Source organism: Agelaius tricolor, unplaced genomic scaffold (genome assembly GCF_023055355.1).
Source record: "Agelaius tricolor isolate 1412-34295 unplaced genomic scaffold, bAgeTri1.0.p SCAF_35, whole genome shotgun sequence".
Taxonomy (NCBI): domain Eukaryota; kingdom Metazoa; phylum Chordata; class Aves; order Passeriformes; family Icteridae; genus Agelaius; species Agelaius tricolor.
The window spans coordinates 5,757,946-5,777,483 of NW_027269295.1; the positions used below are offsets into that span (position 1 = coordinate 5,757,946).

The window sequence follows — 19,538 nt, forward strand, 5'->3', positions numbered from 1 at the left end:
ATTTACTCACATTAATTAGCTCACACTCACATTCATTCACTCTCGCATTTACTCACATTAATTAGCTGCTCACACGCTAATTAGCTCACATTCATTCACTCTCACATTTACACGCTCACACTCCCTCACAGGCCTCGTCCCCGCCGTAAGCCCCGCCCCATGGCAGTCGTAGCCCCGCCCCTCCGTGCCTGCGCATGCGCAGCTGTGGCGGCGGCGCGGCGGGCCATGGTGGCCGGCGGGGCGATGGTGGCCGGCGGGCGGGCGCGGAAGCTGGTGCGGCGCTACCGGCTGGCGGCCGCCACGGCTCTCGCCATTCTCCTGCTCCAGGGGCTCGTCCTCTGGAGCTCCGCCGGCCTCGACGAGGAGGGCCTGGCCGAGGTGCGCCGCGGGAGGAAGGGGGGCGGCCGGGGCCTGCCGGGGGGACGGGGGTGGAGGGGGTGTGGGCCGTGCTGAAGGAGGGCGATAAAAGGGCTGGGGGGGCCGTGAGGGGGCCAAGGGCGACGCGGGAGACCGAGGAGGCCCGAGGGGGGCTGTGGGCCTGGGGGGTTATGGGAGGGCGATGGGTGCTGGGAGGGGGTTTTCGTGGGAGAGCCCTGGGGAGGGACAGTGCCCTGGGGGTAGCGAGTGTCCCCTTGCTCGGGAGCTGGGGGGGGACAAAGAGGGTGGGCTCTGTGGGGTTGGCAAGGCCCAGACCCAGGATGGGGTTCCCGGGGTGGGGATCCTGCAGCCTCAGGCTGCTGAAGGTGTTGGCGGTGGGGTGGGCAGCGGTAGGTTGCCTGGGAGCTTCTGGCGGCAGCGGCGCATGGTCACAGCACCTGAGAAGAGGAGCTGGTGGCCCAGGGGGTTCTTTTTGGGTCTGGCATAAAATGAGGAGTATGAGGGGCTTGATGGGGATCTTACACTTGTGGTTTGGGGGATGTTGTGGGGAACTGGGGTCAGGGACACCCAAATTAAAAAACATGGAGTTCAGAGAGCTGGCAGGTTTGTGTCAGCTCCTGTGTAGCTGTTCTGGTGAGAGGTGTTCCTGAGAAGTGGGAGAGTACAAGGACCTTTCGGAGCTGCTGATGTCTTTATACCAGAATACCCTGCTAAGGCCAAATGCATTGCTTCTTTCTCGTGAGTGTGGGGAAACTGAGGCATGGTCTGGTGAAGGAGTTTGCCCAAGGTCAGACACAGAGAAGGAATCAAAGAGTACCCGGGCTGATGAAACACATTGCTGCCACCTTCAAACCAAGCTCCTACCTGTGGGTTGTTAATTTGAATTTGTTTATTTGTTGGGAACTGCCCAGACTGTGTCCAGGTCTGCTATGTCTGTGTGGACCAGTGGCTGAAGCCTCCTATTACCTCCCTAGTGTGGAGGGTGATCCCATGGTCAGCAGGTCTAGGAGGCTTTCCTTGAGAGCAAAGAGGTGAGAAGGGGAACAGGGCAGCCCCTTGCAGTGGGGAAGGTCTCTAGAGTAACACCACTCATTCAGCAGGTGAATTCCCAGCCTTAGGCCTCCTCCTGGGCCACAGGAAATGGCCATGAGCACCCTCATGTGCTGCCATATGCCCATCACCAACACAGAACCACGCAGTGAATGTGGCAAGGAGAGGATCGTGATCTGGAGGCACTGGAAGCATGAGAGCAGACTGATCTGGTACCAAGGAGTGCCCAACTGCTCCTTTGCCTGGTCTGTAACCTTGATCAAATTACTTCACCCATCCTGGCTTCTCCTTCCCTCTGTACCATCCTACACTGTTTGTCTGCTGTTCTCTGCTCCTGCCTTTCACAGCCTCCTGGGTTGGCTCATTCTGCCTTGCTTGGTTTCCCCATGTCTCATCCCAAAACTGAGCTGGGCAGCTGAACAGGTTTGTCCGTGGGTCCCCTTTCCTGGAGAAGAGTTGGTTCACCACCAGCAGTCCTGGGAATTGACAAGCCTCTTTGGAGAAGACAAGAACCATCCTTAACTTCACGGACAGCCTGAACCCATTAGCAAGCTGGAAAAAGTCCAATTAACCTCAATTCTTATAAATGCAAAGCTCTTGTTTTCTGTGCTGTCCTGCCGTCTGATTTGGTCAGACCTAGAGGAGTCACCATTTCCCTAAGGGCATTTCTGGTAAAGCCAGAGGAACAGTCCTGGGAGAGTCTGACCTTGCAGGCCTGAAAGGATTCATGGAAGTTTGGGATTTCTTAATTGCCACAGTAAATAGCTCCTTCCCACTAACAGACACAGCTCATCCCCAACATGAATGGGCTCTGGAGAAAGTAAGAGACACTCAAGTCCTGGAAGCGCTGTGGAGCTGGCTGTGCCTCTTGGATCCATCAGTTCTCTTCCCAAGCCCTATTTTGGGGTCCTGCAAGGCGCCCTCTGTTTACCAAGTGGATTCTTTATGGAGTGCAGACTAGGAGTATTTGGATCTGTGTCCATCTTTCCATCAGCACTGTGTTTCCTCCTGGAAACCAAATTAATCTTGTTCCACCAGGATCAAACAACACAATCCCTATCCAAACTGATGGATGAGAGAGGAAATTCCCACTCCTGCTGTGGTCAGCAGGTCTCCCCACACAAGTGGGAGCCTGAGAGACCAGAGCGATCCTGCCTCTGTCATTGTGACACCCACAGCTCCTGGAAGAGCACATGGGCTTCCTGAAGCTCTTAGTCCGTGGTGGAGTTGGCACCAGTAAAACTCAAACCACAGAGTTTCCTTGTGGGTGGAGAAGAGGATCTGTCACTGCAGTGTTTTAGCCACTTGGTCTCCTGTCTTTGTCTGTCCAGGCAGGAGGTGGAACCTCTCTGGGGATGGTGTGCTGGTGTCCTCTGTGTGCTGTGGCCACAAGAGAAGCTTCCTATGAAGTGTCTTTTCTTCTTGAGAAGAGATTCCTTGATAGTTACTTTTCCTGACAAAGAGTTTGTTTTTAGGGGACTTTCTCCAGCCATTTTAACTCGGGATTCCTCTGATTTCTTTGAAACATTTTGGTGCTGGTTTTGTCTAAGTGCTGGTATGTGGCAGAAACCTGTCAGACAGCCAGAGAGGGAATCCTGCAGAAACAAGGTGCTGTTAGCTCTACTCCTCCCCGTGGCACAGTGGGACCCGTGCAGGGGATGGGGTGCAGGTAGATACATGACCCATGGCTCTGTTTCACTTTGGGGTAGCAGTGTCGCATTGGAGGAGGCAGAACAGGACAAGTCTCTCCAGTAGCAAGCAACAGGACAAGAGGAAATGGTCTCAAGTTATACTGGGGCAGTTTAGGTTGGATATTAGTGAAAACTCTCACCAAATGGGCTGTGAAGCCCTTGAACAGGCTGGATCAGGAAGTGGTGGAGTCACAGACTCCGGAGGTATCTAAACGATGGGTAGATGTGGCACCTGGGGACATGTTTTAGTGGTGGCTTTGACAGGGGTTCAATAGTTGGGTGATCTTAGTGAGTCTTTCTAACCTAAATGATTCTGTGATTCTAAGTGAGCTCTGGCTGCCGCCTGGAGTTATCTGTGTGTCAGAAGGAGGGAATGGGGACCCTCACTGACAATCCCACACATGTCTTAAATGTAGCAGAACAATGTGGCTGGAGCCATTCCCTGCCAGGCTGGGGTGGAGGGATCACTCTGCTGCGGTGCAATAATTAGAAACCCTCGAGTTCCTTGGCTGGCAGCTCTGGAAGGGCTGGCAATGCTTCTAACAACTTCCCTACTGGGAGAGGCAGCCAGGCATGCTCCTGAGCTGGGAGCAGGGCTCCTTCCAGAGGGACGGGCAGGACTGTAACCATGGGTGGGCATTGAATAGGGGGTGTCTCACGGTCAGCTGTGCTGGGGAGTGCAGGATGTGAGTGGGATCAGCAAGTCTCTTCCTGTAGGAGCATGGAAGATACTCTCTCCTCACTTGTGGCCTTCCAGCTGCCCTCTCCTGTGATGCTCTGTGGGGAAAACAGATTTATAGCTCTGGAACAGATGGTCCTGCATGGTGACTAATGAAGGGTTCACTGCCTGTCTTGGGCTGCCTGTGACACTTGCCTGGGTGGAGGCAGGCTTGGCTGATCCCTGCTGAACCAACCCTTTGGGATTTAAGCAGTGGTTTTGGCCATGGCTGTGCCAGCACACCATGGGTAGTCTGGGGACTCTGAAATGGGCAGATCACACCAAATGCTTTCCAGCCTTTTCACTCTGTGCTTTCTCCTGGCTGTGACCTTCCCAGCAGCTACACCCTCAGGGGAGTCTTGTGCCAGGGGCTAGTTCAGTCCTGCTGTCCTTGTGAGGCATCTGTCCATCCTTGTGAGCTGATGCTGCTCAGGAATACCCCTGGTTGTTACTTACAGCTCCCTCTGGTGCCTGGCACAGCTGCTGGGCAGTCAGAGTTTGGAGGTTTTGTGAAACAGCCCTGGGAGGCTGGGCTGGAGCAGGCAGCTGCCTGCCTGTCATCCAGGAGTGCCTGCAGTGGGCTGGAGCACATGGCCCCGACATCACGGGTACACTCACTGGGAAAGTTCTTTCCCCCGAGAGTGGCATCCAAACTTCCCAGCTCCCTGCTCTCCCCAAGGCTGGCTGACTGCTGTTCAGCCAGCCTGGCAGAGGTAACAAAGCGTAATTAAGTGCTCCCTTTGCACATCTGCTTGCGTCCACAGGAGGGTTTGTGACTGGATTTCTAGGGAAGGTGGTGATGGCAGTGCCTGCCCCAGCCCAGCATAGGGAGCCAGGGTCCAGGGAGGGGTGCATGGGCAGGGCCTTGGTCTATTCCTGTCCAGTGCTTTCAGCCCAGAGAGCACAGCTGTGGCTGCCTGTGACTCTGGTTCTGCTGGCCTTGGGTTCACAGCATGATCATGGCAGGGAAGAGTTGGTCCAATAATCTCACAATGAAATGACCATCACCAGCAAGTACAGCCCAGTGCTCATCTCCAGCATCAGGGATGTCCCTGCAGGTGGGCAGACCTTAGAGGGTGGCTGGTGCACACACAACTCACTGTGTCCATTTAGTCTGCAGCCCAACCACAGAGAGTGAGACTGGCTATCTTCATGATGGGGGCATAGGCAGGGGCCTCCTGTTGGGGCTTAGCCTGGGGTTTTGGGTGGTGAAGGGGCTGTGTAATGTCCTGTGCTGCACAGTGGTTGCTCCTGGAGCACCTGTCATGCTGCAGCATTGAGCTCTGTGAGGACTGGGAATGGATGCTCTGAGGGGGATGCTGACAGATCTAGGGAGAAGCAGGCCCGAGTTAATGCTGTCTGTCCTCTCTTCTGCATCCACATGAACCTGCAACAGGAGCGGCAGAAAAAAGCTGGGTTTCCCGAGAGCAGCGATGGCTCCAAGGACTCGGACAGCTCTGCTGGGCGCCGGAGCAGCGCCAACCGGAAGCATGGCCGGTGGCGGGGCCGGCTGGACAGCCCCGGGGCCATGGTGTCCAAGGTGGTGAGAGCCGTCACAGCCAGGCACAAACCAGGATGGAGGCTGCCAGCCATGCTGGATTCCTCCAGCCACAGGAACCTGTCAGAGCTGCGTGGGGAGGCTCAGCTGGCCATCTTCCAGCAGGGTGACACGGGCAGCGTGGAGGGGGCTCCCCAGCCCACTGAGAACGGTTTCACCCCCAAGTGTGAAATCACGGGCAAAGACGCCCTGTCGGCGCTGGCCCGGGCCAGCAGCAAACAGTGCCAACAGGAGATCGCCAATGTGGTGTGTCTGCACCGGGCTGGCAGCCTCATGCCCCAGTCCGTGCCTCGCCACTGCCAGCTCTCAGGTGAGCCCTACTGGAGTGCTCCTGGTCACCCTGGGCATTGGGAATATCCCTGGGAGGCTAGTAGGCCACCTTCCGTATGTCACCAAGCTGTCCCACCTGGCAAACAGCAGCCTCAATCTGTCACTGATTCCCAGATTACCTCTGCCTCTGTAATCCAGTCAAAGTTGTGCCAGCCTTCTTAAATTGGGCTGTTCATCCTACTCTGCAGTTCTGCAGGGGTCAGAGCCAGGCCCAGCTGCATTATCTGTTTTGAAGCACCAGGGGAGGACACCCCCTTTCCCAAAATCCCCATCAGTGTAGCACAAGGGGCTGCATGTGCCACCGTGCCTTGGCACTGCAGCCAGTTTGGGGTTTGCCCGAGGCTGAGTGCTTCCCTGCTGTCCCCTGCCTTGCTCAGGAGTTCCAGGTAGTAGATACCAAGGATGGGGGTGGCTGACACCCCTCTCCCTCCCTATGCAGGCAAGGTCAGCCCTGTGATCCAGTGGGACGAAAGCCGGCTGCAGCAGGGGCTGCCCAGCAAGCCTGTGCGCATTGCCTACATGCTGGTGGTGCATGGCAGGGCCATCCGCCAGCTGAAGCGGCTCATCAAGGCCGTGTACCACCAGCAGCACTTCTTTTACATCCACGTTGACAAGGTGTGTCGCAGGGGTGAGGGAGTGGGTGTTAACAGTGCTCCATCAGTCCCTGGGAGAGGGCGCAGAGCTGAGGCATGGGTGGTGGTGAGTGAGGAAAGTGGCTGGATAGAGTTAGTCCTTGCTGTTGTGGAGCTGTGACCCTCTGCTGCTACTTCTGCAACCCCACGGAAGCAGGATCTATCCCCCCTGCCCTGTTTGATGCTTCTCTCCTTGTGGAGGCTGCTGCAAGGGCTGACTCCGGGCTGGTGGCAAGGAAAACACGGCCCTGGGAGGATGCACTCCTTGCTGAGGGTGAGCCATGTTCCCTGGCAGCGCTCCAACTACCTCCATCGCGAGGCTGTGGAGCTGGCCCGGCACTACCCCAACATCCGTGTGACACCCTGGCGCATGGTGACCATCTGGGGAGGTGCCAGCTTGCTGAAGATGTACCTGCGTAGCATGAAGGACCTGCTGGAACTGTCTGAGTGGCCGTGGGACTTCTTCATCAACCTGAGTGCCACTGATTACCCCACAAGGTGAGTGCCTTACTGGGGCAGGGGAGGGGGCTGGAGGTGTTGGGGCTGTGTGGTGGTGCAGAAGCTTTGGGAGGAGCAGGGAGCTCAGGGAGATGGGGTTGGAGATTGCACCCACATGCTGGTGATGGTGCTCTGGGGCCAGGCTGGACCCATGTATGCAGAGGAGCCCAGCAAGTACCTCCGAAGCTGTTTTTTCCTGTGGTCTGGGTGTTGTAGGAGAACATGCATGTGAAGCATGAGACAGCAGAGAGGCTGTGTCTGTGTCTGCCCAGTGGTGAAACAGGGTTTGAGTCAGCAGCTTTGTGTTCCTTGTATCTAATGGCTCTTGCAGAATGAGTGTTTACTGGGCTGCTTCTATGCTACTAATGCTACTAGGAGCATTAATGATTCCTGATTTCCACCTCAGGACCAATGATGAACTGGTGATGTTCCTGTCCAAATACCGAGATAAGAACTTCCTGAAGTCACATGGCCGAGACAACGCCAGGTAATCTCAGCTAGAGGCAGAGTTAAACTGGAGGAACAGAAAACGAGGGATTTCAGAAAATAACTGAAACAGCTGTGGCAGGGAGGGGATGTTCTGCATCTGCACTTTGCAAGGTGGTTGACACTCCTAACTCCTCATCCCCATGCCCAGGTTTATCAAGAAGCAGGGCCTGGACCGCTTGTTCCACGAGTGTGACTCCCACATGTGGCGACTGGGTGAACGCCACATCCCCGAGGGCATCGTGGTGGACGGGGGCTCTGACTGGTTCTCACTGACACGCAGCTTTGTGGAATATGTGGTCTATGCTGAGGACCAGCTGGTGTCCCAGCTGCGCCAGTTCTACACCTACACACTCCTGCCAGCTGAGGTGGGTGCTGGCTGTGGGCCACAGGACAGATTTTCTTCCCACTGTGCTTAACATATCTTATCCACTTCATCCCTGCTCTGGGTACCTGCAAAGGGTATTGCTGGTTCTGTTCAGGCAGTTTTGTGCCTCCCCTTTTCCAGACTTAGGTATGAAAGAGGGAAGAGAGGAGCAGATAGGTCAGGGGTCATGCTTACATACAAGCCAACTTTAGGTCCTCTGGGTCAGATGAGGACTGATGCAAGCCTGGTCCCTTAAGTGTTGCCCTCTCCTGGGAACGGGGATATTTCTGTTCAGTAGCAGTTGAGGTCTGCCCTTCTCCTCTATGAGTGGGGTTCTCCATTAACCACCTGTCCTTCATCCCACTGGGTGTCCTGCCCCTTTTCTGCCTTGCACAGTCCTTCTTCCATACGGTCCTGGAGAACAGCCACGCCTGCGAGACGCTGGTCGATAACAACCTCCGAGTGACCAACTGGAACCGGAAGCTGGGCTGTAAGTGCCAATATAAACACATAGTCGACTGGTGCGGGTGCTCCCCAAATGACTTCAAACCCCAGGACTTCCTTCGGCTACAGGTGAAAAAGATCCTCCTTTCTCTTCCTGCTTTTTTCCCCTCCCTGTCCTCTTCTTTCTGAGCTGTCCTGCGGGCACTCCAGGCTGCAGTGCCAGCTGCTGTGCATGTCCCTGCAAGAGACTGGAGCATGATCAGGTTCCCCAGTGGGGCTCAGTGTGGATGTGTCTGTAAACAGGCAGTAGGATTATCCTGACTGTCCTGCCCTGCAGCCAGGGTTCTGCTTGCAGCATTGCTCCTATTCCTAGGCTTTCTCTCCTGTTTTCCTGCTCTTTCCCTACAAATGTATCACTTGAAGGAAATGCCTTTTTAGTAAAACCCATTCAGAGTGCTGTTTCTTTGGCAGGTCAAAATGCCTTGTGATGAAATGTCTCCCATGCTCTCAGTGCATGGGGATGTGGACTGAACACAGGAGGCTTGGGGGAGATAGAGCCAACCCTGAAAAGAGCAGTAGTGGCAGGATTTTCCAGCAGTTCCAGGCTTGCAGAGCCCAAGACACTGCTCCTGCAGGCTGTGCCACTTGGCCAGAGCTAATGCAGGGCTCAGCAGTGGCTCTGGTGGGTGGGGGCTCATCAGAGTAAAGATTGCAGCAAAGGAGCTGGATGACACATGGCTAGTTCTGGGCACAGAAAGGGGGAGGTGGTGGGAGAGATGGGGACCCATCTGCATTCCCAGTAAGTATTGGTGTGCTCCCACTGATCCTGTCATAGAGGATCCCACATTCAGGCTGGCTGTGCTGTGCTGCTCCTTAGCCTGTGCCTTCAAAGTGGGTAGGATGGATCCTGCTGGAGTGGGAGGGCAGAGTGGGTGCCCCCAACATTGTTAGAAATGCCTGTGCTCTTCCAGCAACTCTCCAGACCCACCTTCTTTGCCCGCAAGTTTGAGTCGACGGTGAATCAGGAGGTGCTGGAGATCCTGGACACGCACCTCTACGGCAGCTACCCCGCCAACACCCCGGCCCTCAAGGCCTACTGGGAAAATGTCTACGACCGTGTTGATGGGCTCAGCGGTCTCACTGATGTCACCCTCACCTTCTATACAGCCTTCTCCAGGCTGGGGCTCCGCAAAGCCTCATCCACGCCGGCAGCCAAGGCTGACAAGCTCTGCAGGTAGGGTATTTTCTGTGGTCTCAACCCAGGCTCCAAATGGAGACCTTTATCTTGTGCTGGAAGTATGCTTGTGCTCAGATATGCAACCTCTCTGTCTGTCTCTCCAGATTTGAGCCTCGAGGCTTCCCCTCCAGTGTGCACTTATATTTCTATGACGACCATTTCCAGGGTTACCTGGTGATGCAGGAAGTGCAAAATTTGGCAACTGGGCAGACTGAATCCTTGGAGGTGTGGATGATGCCCCAAGGAGCTCTGAAGCTGTCTGGTCATGGAGGGCAGACAAACCGCTTGCAAAACCTAGAGGTAAATGTGGCACTTTTCTCCCTGGCTCTCCCACACTGTGCTGCCATTCCTCCTCTGCCCCAGCTGCATACAATGGGGACAGAAGGACACAGAGTTGCTATTGTTTCTGAAAAGAAACCTTTATTTGGGAGTTTGGTTTATTTGTGAGGAGCTGATTGTTGGTGAATAGGCCTTAAGGGGATCTTTCAGAGGCAGGTGAGATCTAGAGCCTGCAGCTGCAGGAGGCCTTGCACAGCTGAATTAGTGCTGGCGCATGATCCATGGAGTGTCCATTGCTTTAGATGCCAAGGTTTATGTGTTCTCTGTTTTGGGGAGGTGAAACGCAGAACCTCAGCTGATAGTGTCTCCTTGCCCAGTGTCCCACTGCTTGTGCTTCCTGTCCCTCCAGGTGGGCACAGAGTGGGACCCCAAGGAAAGACTCTTCCGCAATTTTGGAGGCTTGATGGGGCCTTTTGATGAACCGGTGGCCATGCAGAAGTGGTCACGGGGCCCCAACTTGACGGCCACGGTGGTGTGGATTGACCCCACTTATGTCATTGCCGCCTCCTACGACATCACGGTGGATGCTGAGGCAGAGTTCACCCAGTACAAGCCCCCCCTCAACCACCCCCTGCGCCCTGGTGTCTGGACCATCCGCCTCCTCCAGTTCTGGGAGCCTCTGGGGGAGAACCAGTTCCTGGTGGTGCCTCAGACCTTCAACCGCAAGCAGCCTCTCAGGAAAGGTGAGGATGCTCTGGAGTTTGGGGCTGGATGAGAGGGTGTCCCTGTGGGCAGTCCAAAGTGCTTTCCCCCTGTGTTGGCCCCTGGGCTGCAGCTGATGACCAGGCTGGAGCCAGTTTTCCACTGGTGCCCCTTGCCCATGTGAATCCTTAGACTGAGCTATCCTCTTGGCAGATGTGGAGAGCCCATTGGCCCATGTCAGTCAGATCTTTCCTGCGGCAGTGTCCTTTTCCTTGTGCTGGACGAGAGCTGGGGTTGCAAAGGAGTGGAGTGCTGTGCCCTAACTGGAGTTGGGGGTAGGACCTGCAGGGTGCCAGAATGTTGCTGCAGTGCTCATCCCCTCTCTTTTCTCTCCCTTTCCTTCCCAGATGACAGCAACTGGCTGCATGGTGGTCCCCCCCACAACGAGTACATGGACCAGAACTTCCAAGGCTTGGGTGGGATCCTCAGCCTGCCACGCTCCGAGGCGGCAGAGGAGGATGCGGTGCAGAAGGCACAGCTGACGGGCAAGGAGCTGGAGGACTGGGCGGATGCTGCCATCGGCACCTTCTGGTCCGCAGCAAATGTCTGTGTCAGCAGCCCCTCTGCCTGCGCTTCCCTGGAGACCTGCAGCAAAACCTCCTGGAGCTCCCTCTCCCCAGACCCCAAATCAGAACTGGGGCCTGTCAAACCTGATGGGCGGCTGAGGTAGCAGGAGCAGCCAGAGGGCAGCCTTGGGAGCAGGGAGCATCCTCCGTTTCTGATTTGGGGGGTGTCTCTGGACCACATCACCCTGTGCCATTTGCACTGTAGTCACTCGAGGAAGAGAAAATGAGAACATCCAAGCAGGGGAAAACCTTCTCCTGTGGGATATTTTGGGCAGAGAGGCATGAGGTGCGTCTTGCCCGTCTCTGCAGGAATGAGCCTTTGCTGGCCAGGGAGAGCGTGCTGGAGTGCCCATCCTTGTGGGGGCATGGCAGGCACCTGGGAAAAGCTGTGTGTTTGTTTCTGCAGGCCTTGGAGCTTCAGGAAAGGGTGATGTGGGAGGGAGGGATGGCTGGTGAGTGGGCAGGCTCTTGACCAGCTCAGCATCCTACCCACCCCGGACTAGAACTTGGCAGGATGGGCCCTTGTTGCTGACTGCTGCCCTGGTGGGCTGATGAGGGACCTGGGGATGGGCAGAAACCGAATGAGTCAAAACCTGCCATGTGCATGGAGCTGCTGCTGGCTTAGGGTTTACATCTCATCCTTTCCACCCCAGCCCTTTAGTTTGTATTTTTATAAATATATATATAGAAATATATATGATGCAAAAGTGCAATAGAGACGAGACCCCGCATTGGCCGGGAAGTCCCTGTGTCTCCATTTCCCCTGAGACTGTAACATACCTTGTTCCCTTGGGTGTCCTGGTGCTACAGGACAGGGTGCTGGGTCGTTTACATCCTTTTTTTATTATTATTCTTTTATTATTATTGTTGTTGTTTTGCTGTTTGCCCATTTCCTGATGAGGGCTGCTGGGGACCTGTAACCTGTTGGCCTTGGGGCAGGGTTGCCCCCAGATTGTGGGGCAGCTGCCCAACTATGCCAAATGTCTGGAGCCCTGATATGTTGTGCAACAGTGAGTGTGGAGTGCTCAGTGTGTGGTTCAGGCCCAACAAGCTGCGCTGTGGACCCTGCAACTTCTGTCTCCACTTCAGCAAAAGGACGCCCTGATCCCCTGCCAAAATAGAATCCACAGGACCGATGTCCTGCTGCAGATGAGCCGTGCCTGGAGGGCTGCCTTGTGCCATAGCTCCTTGACCCGACTTTTTCTTTTCTCCCACGTCGGCAGAAGCTTTTGGGACCTGCTGTGCTTCCCTGGGCAAAATGCAAAGCGGCGAGATGAGGTCTGGCCAGCCCCATCCTCGCTCCGCTGTTTCTGCTTCCCATTGCTCCAGAGGGAATAGGTGCCACCTCCTCTTGGGAAGGGTTGCAGTGAAGCATCCCCCTTCCCTGCAGTGCCCCCAGGATGTCCTTGGCAACTGCCTCTAACACTCTTCTCTCCAAGACTGATGCTACCTGGAGAAGTCTTGGTTTGGTTTCATCCTGGGAAGACACTTCACAGCTGGGGACACTTTGGAGCCCATCTGGCCCAAATCTGCTCAAAGCAGGGTCTCAGGAGCTGGTGGGGTTTTTTTGTCTCCATGGATCTGTGCCATCCTAACTTTTTTCCCATGTCCCACCTCTCCGCCCAGCAGGTCTGACACTCCCAGTCTACAAATTTAAGGATGTGGGTGTTGCAAGATGTGTACTGTAAAACGGAGGGGACTGAGACCTCTGTGTGTGAGGGCAGGTACCTGCTGGCAGTCAGCCCCCCTGTCATGTGCCCCCTTCTGCCTGGGGTGCTTTGGGGCAGTGGAGGAATGTGGGGGGAGAAGGGCCACACACTGGAAGATGCCAAAACTCTGTGTTAGAACCGTTATATAAAGTTGTCTTAAATATGCAACATCACCACAAATACATCTCTATCTCTACAGTTTGGTGTGTCGGGTTTTTGTGGTGTTATGGAATGGGTGGGGGAGGTTCGGCCGTACCCGGTGAGAGTGTCAATCCCCCCTTGGCACCAGGTGTTGGGGCAGGGTCGCCTTCCTCAGATGGGTGATGTGTAACCCAAAATCAATCTTGAGATTTTCAAAACCTGTGGCTGGAGAGTGAGAGCTCGGGAGTGACCCGGAGCCACGGGCTGAGTCCGGTTACGCCCTGGCAGCGGCTGCCCTGAAGGTACCAGATACTTAGCGTTTACATGGCACTTAATTAAGGTGTTAATCGGCTAATGAGCGGGCACCTCCTGCTGCCTGCGGGGCCAGGAGCCTCCTGCGGCACAGGCCAGCCTTCCCTCTGCAGGAGCGGGGCAGCGCTGATCCCGGCAGTGAGTGACCCGCGGCCTGGCTGCCGCTCGGCCGGCACCGCGGGACTCTGCTAACCGCGGCACGAGGCCGGGGCACCCGCGGCTGAGCCGGGCTGGCCCTGACGTGAGTCCGAAGGGGGAGCCCCGGGAGCGCCGCGGCTGAGTGCTCTCGCTCGGGGCCCCGCCCCGGCCCGCCCCTCGCGGGCTGTGGAGCGCGGGCGGCGGGCAGGGGCTGTCGGCGGCGGGGTCGGGATGGCGCAGCCCGCGGAGGCCTCGGGCCACACCGCGACCGCCAGTGCCAGCATGGACAACAACGTCCTGGCCATCGTCATCGCCGCCAGTGAGTGGCGGGCAGGGGCTCCGGCGGTGCCGGGAGCGAAGCGGGGGCGGCCGCCGGGCGGGATCGGCCTCTGCCGGTGCCTCCCGGGCTGTGCCGATAAGGCGATACCTGCGGACGGGCGGGGGAGAGGTCGCTGCAGCAGCCGGTCCTAGTCCGGGGGGTCCCGCTGTCTCGCGGGACTGGGGCCGGAGCGGGGCGGCGGCGGGGGCTGGGGGTGCGGATGGGCTCCGCGGATCCGGGGGTGGGCCGGGGGGAGCCGCGGGTTCCCGGGAGACCGCAACACTGGCGAACCGGTGCCCGGCTGTGGTGCTGAGGGAGCCGAGAGCGCCGGGCGAGAGACGGTGGGTGCCGGTGCCGGTCCCCGCGGAACGGTCCCTGCCGCCGCGGTCCAGGGTGGGGTGAGCCCCTCCTGGCTCTGCAGGTCGCTCACCGTCTGGTAGGGAGAGAGATGCCGGGCAGAAAGGGGCTTTAGCGCTCTTGAGACGGGCAGCAGGTGGAATCGGCTTCCCAGGGTCTTCTCCAAGCGTCAGCCGCGGGGCAAGAGCGGGCGGCTGGAGGAGGCCCGCGGGCCCGTCGAACCACCGGCTCTCTCGCCTCTCCCGTCTCTTGGCAGCGGTGTCCACCTCCATCTTCATTGTGGCGATCCTCATCCTGCTGCTGCTCTTGTACCACCGTGACCCTATGTGCTGCCAATTCCTCTGCTCCTGCCGCCTTTTCCAGACCCCCAGCCAGTATGTGAGTGTCCTCCGAGTCCTTCCTCTCTTCCTCCTGCCCACAAGTCCCTCTCTGTCCCCCAAGCTCCTGTTGCCTTGTGCTGGGTCTGTGGGGCTGCACTGCCAGGTTACTGTCCTGCAGCCTGGCTGGGATTGTTGATGGGTGTGGGTCCTCCAAGCAGAGCTGGGCTCTGCCATCTCCTTGCTCCCACTCTATCCAGGAGATCCATCCATCCACCCACCCAGTCCTGCCTCGCTGTGCCATTGTGGTTGTATCTCCAAGGCCCAACACTAAAAGGCTTCCCTGCTCTCCACACAGCTCGGGAGGGAGGTTCTCCTCCCCCTGCATAGTCATGTGTGGGGTCGGGCTGTGCTTTATAGGAAGGGGCCCAGCAGGGAAGGGAGCTGGAAGCTGAGGGCAAAGGCAGACAAAGCCACCCGCATCCCTGACAACTGGCTCTCTTGTGCACAGCTCCTGGGGAAGGAGCAGTGAGACACAAAGCCCTTTCGCTTGCATCTGTAATTTCCTAGGGCTGGCTTTCAACTAGGGAAGCTGATGGAAAAAGAGCAGTGTGTGTAGCCAGTGTTGCTTTTGTGGCTCGGCCTCCAGAGCTGCAAGGATGGCTTTTGAGGGAAGGGCTGCAGGTACCACTTTGCAGTCCCTGGGAGAAGAGTGGACATTCAGCCTCACTAGCAAGGGGTGGAGAGACTAGTGCTATGAAAGGTAAATCTAATAGTCCAGCACAGGCTGAGAAGTCTCCACCAGAAATCACAGTGGAAAGAGGCTGCACTGATGTCTCCACTCCTTTCCCTCTCTTCCCTCCTGTTGCCTGCCCATGGCACACACACTGGGAGCAGGCCCTGCTGCTGTGCTCCCTTGGCCTGTGGAGCTGCTCTCTGAGGCAGTGTGGCATGCTCCCTGAGCTCTGAGGTGGAAACTTCAAGCAGGCATCTTGCCTTTAGCAAAGGACTGTGCGGAAGGATGGATGCAAAGAATTATGTAAGGAAAGGGAACATATAATGTATTTTCTTCAGAAAAAGAGAAGCAGTTGTAGTGTGTGAGGCAGCTTTTGTGCAGGAATAGTTGCACTAGTTTTGCTCATGAGTTATTGAATGAACAATTGGGTGCTGTTTTCCTGCAGCTTCTGTAGTTGTGCTGTAGGGCCAAGACAAACAGCTCCTTGCTTGTTAAGAGCAACAGTAAATCCTCATAGTCCTCCCTGTGCATCCCTGGTTGCCCTGAGAGTCTCTGGGCTGGTTTCTGCTGGCAGATATGGGGTTTTCCTAGAGCAAGGTAAAGCCATGGCTCAAGTCCTGGCTCTGGCTCGAGGAGCAGTTCTCTGTGAACAGGATTTCTGCTCACTGTTACTCAATACCTTGACAGGGAATCCAGTTTAACTAGAGCAAGACAGCTTGGGAACAGCACAACTGTTGCCCTGTAGATTTGCTTGCTGCATTATCCTGAAATTACAAGCTCAGTAGATAAGAGCTAACAAATTCTGTAACCCTGAGCATGTGATGGAGCTCTTATCTACACCAGTGGAATAGTTGGGTTGTTTTTTGTTGTACCCCAAAAGGAGATGGTTATGCTGATTTTCAATGAAACCGTGCCCTGGGGCCCAGACTGGCTGTACTCTGCTCCTGCTGGCTCCAGCCCTTGGAGCAGACCCTGTGCTGCCAGAGAAGATGTCCTGGAGCTCTTGGTGTCACTGAACAGGCAGGGGCTGCTGCCAGCACTGAGAGCTGCAGGAGGCAGCAACTCTTCCTCTGCCAGGGTCTTGCTGTCCCATGAGAGCTGGTTGAGCTCTGCTCTCTGCTGGGAAGGATGGGAGGGATTTTGGTTTTGTTCATGTCCTCCTTATTCCAGGACCGCCCCCCACCCTACTTCAGCAGCAGCCAGCAGCTGGTGGGACCCCAGCATGGAGCCTCACGGCTGGAGAGCACTGCTGAGAACCCCGGCATGCAGGTGATGGCAGGGTCCCTGCTGGGAGCTGGGTGGGAATGGTGCTCATGGGCTTGGAGAGAGACTCTGGTTATGGAGTTTGCCTGGGGCAAAAGGTGCTGGGCAGCATCTTCTGGTGCTATCCCACAACGTTGGGAAGTGCTGCCAGTATGTAAAAACCCCAGGGGCAGGCAGCATGTAGAGGGAAGGAATATTGCAGAGGATACCACAGTGCCCTGAGGGGTTTGTGCATGAAGTGCCAGTGGTAGATCCTGGGGGCTTGGGATCCTGCAGCGCAGGTCGTGGTGTAATTGCCCCCTGCGAGGGTGGATATCCTCTCTGGGTGTTCAAAGGAGCCTACAAGTACCTACAGCTTTGAACCCTGAACCCTTAACTCAAGGTTGCACCAGGACATAAACTTCTAGTGATGAGAGCCACCATCACACTGACCCTTTTCTGGGAATGCACATTTCTAGGGAGATGAGCTCTTCTGTGTCGGACGCCCCAGCACGTACCAGCTCCCGTCCTGGGAGCAGCCCCGCCTGCCCAGCTACGAGAGCGTGCGGAAGAAAGATCGCCAGCGAGAAATCCATCAGATGATTGCCGACAGGTTTGGGCTGTGGGCAGAGCCATCCCAGGAGGTGAGCTCCCCTCCCTGGAGTGGGAGGCTGGCAGAAGCCCATGGCAGTCACCCATGTGGTTCATATCTGTGTCTTGCTTCACAGTTGGTGGTAGCTGAGGACTCTGTGCTCTGTGATTGCCTTCCAGATAGTTTTTATCTCTGGGAAAGCACAAAGTGTATCAGGAGGCTCCTTTGGTGTACATCTGTGCTGGTTAATGATCCATCTCTCCTCCCCTGGTGCATTTGCAGAAATGCCTGTACCAGGAGGCAGGGCAGAACCCCACGGAGAAACGGCAGGCTCTTCAGATCACCTGATCCATACAAGTCCAGGCTGGGAGTGTTATTTTTGGATCTCTAAGGCTTTCATGGGTTCTTGCTTCCTTCTCCCTGCAGGACACTCCTGGGGACATGCCTTGGTATTACCTTGAAGTGTTTATGGCTTATTTATGAGCAGGAGGCTTTGCTTGTTATGATAGTTAAGATTTGCACTCCCACAATGTAACAGAGAAAAGTGAGTGCATCCTGCTAAGTAGGTCCTGTGGCAGCATCCTGAGATGCTCCCGTTCAGAGACCTCATTGTCTAAAGCAGGACAAAAACTTTTGAAACCCGAGTGAAGCATTAGAAGTTCACTGATTTACCTGGATTTTGAGCTCTTAAAGCTGCACCATAAAGCCTGGCATAGTTAGCCCTTGCCACTCAGTGTTTGGAGCTATTTCTAATGCCTGAAAAGTTCCAGCTTGATATAGTGGAAGGTGTCCCTGCCCATGCAGGGGTCGGAACTGGATGATCTTTAAGGTCCCTTGCAACCCAAACCATTTTCTAATTCCATGAAACCTGGGCATTGAGGGCACAGGAAAGTAAAGCTCCAAAGACAAGTAGTTGAGGAACAGCACTGGAGGCTCTTCCCACAACATTGCCATGCCACTTCCTGTCACCTGTGGGAAGAAAGCTAGCACAGCTCTGCCAAAAGAAATGTGACAAGGCCTGGAGGTTCCTCTCTGTGCAGTGAGACTTGGTGCCAAAACCTGGGTACAACACCTGGTTTGTAGGTACTTGTGTAAATCCTAGTAATTTTTCTTTAGTCAAGGGAAAACAAGTGACAGGCCTCTCCCAACAAAAGTCAAGTTTGTTCTGGCCTTCTGCCAAGTCCTTGAAAGGGAACAGGGAAGAGCAGGAACATCGCACAGAGTGTGAGGTGAGAATGTGTCTCTCAGCAGGTTTGTGCCATGTTCTCATCTCCAGGTGTTCCCCAGCCTACAGCTGGCTGCGCTGGGGGACTGTGGGGGTTTAATTTCAGGCTGGTGGCAGTTGTGAGCATTTTCATCTGCTCTGTAAGAAGAGGTGGGATAATCTCCTGGTTATTTCTGATCCGCTGTAATGCTCTTTCTCTCTCCTCAATAGATGCCACCTCCTTATGAGCATGCTCTGAGGCATCCTCCAGCTTTCTCAGGAACAGGAATAAGCTCAGAGACCTTGGACAGACATGGTGTTCCAGACCCTTTCCATGCCCCCCTCAGCTACCAAACTCAGCGGAACACTGCGGTGTAAGGCCTTGGCCTAGTGTACTGCTGCTTCCTGTGCTGTCAGCAACTGAAGTGCCTGGGATACCGTTTTCCTCCACAGTGAATGGCCAAACCTTCACCCAGATCCACAATCACCTGAAACATAGGCAAGACCAACCCAGCCACCAGTGACATCCCTCTTGCAGCACAAGAACAACCACAGAGCCATTGCTGGGTACTGCGCTGAGCAGAGGAACCAGGGACATCTGCTCAGTCTGGCAAACACCAAAGGCAAAGGTCTAGCTGCTGGAGCTGCACAGGGCAAAGCCAAGGGGAATGTCTGCTAGGCCAGAGCTCCTCAGGAGCAGCATTTCATACCTCTGTGAGGCAGTACTGCTGGCTGTACAAAGGATCAGACCTCAGGCACTGGTGGTATTGTGCTGCTTCACCTGTTTCTTAGGTTAGCAAGTGCTTTACTGTATCTGGATTACCTGCCAGGTGGAAATCCTCACCTGTGAGTGGCAGAAGGGATGTGCTTTGGAGCACTGCTGCATGCTCTGGCACCAACAGCCTCTGTGACTGACAACAGTTCTGTACAGAGCCCACACACGGATCTGGAGAGGTTCCATGGGTTATACCCAAATAGAGACCACCAAGATGAACCATGGGGCTGGATTTACAGGCTGGGAAAGGACAGATGCACGGACTGAACAGCTGGAGGTCTACATGAAGATGTGAAGCACAGGTGGACACGTGGCTGACCCAGTTCACCTGGTCTTCTGCAGAGCAGAATTGTCTAAATAATGTCAACACTGGTGTCCTTACACTTCTGATTTTGATAACCTGTTTTCTACTGCAGAGTCAATGTTTCAAATTGTTTACAACCCTGTAGATAAAATGAGATCAGTTTGGGCACAACACATTGAGGGTCCTTTATTTTGAGCAATATAAGCTCAAAAATGTCACAAAATGACTCAAAGATAAAAGGATGAGTATCCTGGGTAATGCTTTATCATACACCTCCAGCTGCTGAGGCTTCAAATACTAGTCCCAATTTGGGCATCTTGCCAGGCCCCCTGAACTCAGTAATGAGCTAGAATTAGGCCTGTGAACTTTCCTCACATGGCCAGTGAATGGCACACT

General features: G+C 55.4%; 2 protein-coding genes across 2 annotated transcripts; both read left to right on the top strand.

The window, feature by feature from the left end:
• The first annotated feature begins 243 nt into the window (after window positions 1-243).
• XYLT2 (xylosyltransferase 2) lies at window positions 244-12,903 on the top strand. Its single transcript, XM_071452649.1, has 11 exons — window positions 244-378; window positions 5,234-5,705; window positions 6,165-6,340; window positions 6,653-6,855; window positions 7,262-7,342; window positions 7,493-7,709; window positions 8,105-8,281; window positions 9,124-9,386; window positions 9,494-9,689; window positions 10,078-10,411; window positions 10,778-12,903. Exons 1-11 carry the CDS (start codon window positions 244-246, stop codon window positions 11,098-11,100), a joined length of 2,577 nt encoding a protein of 858 aa, XP_071308750.1. The 3' UTR covers window positions 11,101-12,903.
• Window positions 12,904-13,441: 538 nt separating this feature from the next.
• On the top strand, window positions 13,442-19,315 carry LOC139602774 (uncharacterized). The gene is made up of 5 exons (XM_071452931.1): window positions 13,442-13,615; window positions 14,229-14,350; window positions 16,196-16,294; window positions 16,747-16,911; window positions 18,295-19,315. The coding sequence occupies exons 1-5, from the start codon at window positions 13,528-13,530 to the stop codon at window positions 18,439-18,441; spliced, it is 621 nt and encodes a 206-aa protein (XP_071309032.1). The 5' UTR covers window positions 13,442-13,527; the 3' UTR covers window positions 18,442-19,315.
• The last annotated feature ends 223 nt before the right edge of the window (window positions 19,316-19,538 follow it).

What these genes read in the sequence shown, in the direction of transcription:
- XYLT2 (XM_071452649.1), top strand. Translation starts at nt 244, where the DNA reads ATGGTGGCCGGCGGGCGGGCGCGGAAGCTGGTGCGGCGCTACCGGCTG. An exon ending in ACACACTCCTGCCAGCTGAG is followed by an intron (nt 7,710 to 8,104) that starts GTGGGTGCTGGC and finishes TGCCTTGCACAG; the next exon opens with TCCTTCTTCCATACGGTCCT. An exon ending in CAAGCAGCCTCTCAGGAAAG is followed by an intron (nt 10,412 to 10,777) that starts GTGAGGATGCTC and finishes TTTCCTTCCCAG; the next exon opens with ATGACAGCAACTGGCTGCAT.
- LOC139602774 (XM_071452931.1), top strand. Translation starts at nt 13,528, where the DNA reads ATGGCGCAGCCCGCGGAGGCCTCGGGCCACACCGCGACCGCCAGTGCC. An exon ending in TCCAGACCCCCAGCCAGTAT is followed by an intron (nt 14,351 to 16,195) that starts GTGAGTGTCCTC and finishes TCCTTATTCCAG; the next exon opens with GACCGCCCCCCACCCTACTT. An exon ending in GGGCAGAGCCATCCCAGGAG is followed by an intron (nt 16,912 to 18,294) that starts GTGAGCTCCCCT and finishes TCTCCTCAATAG; the next exon opens with ATGCCACCTCCTTATGAGCA.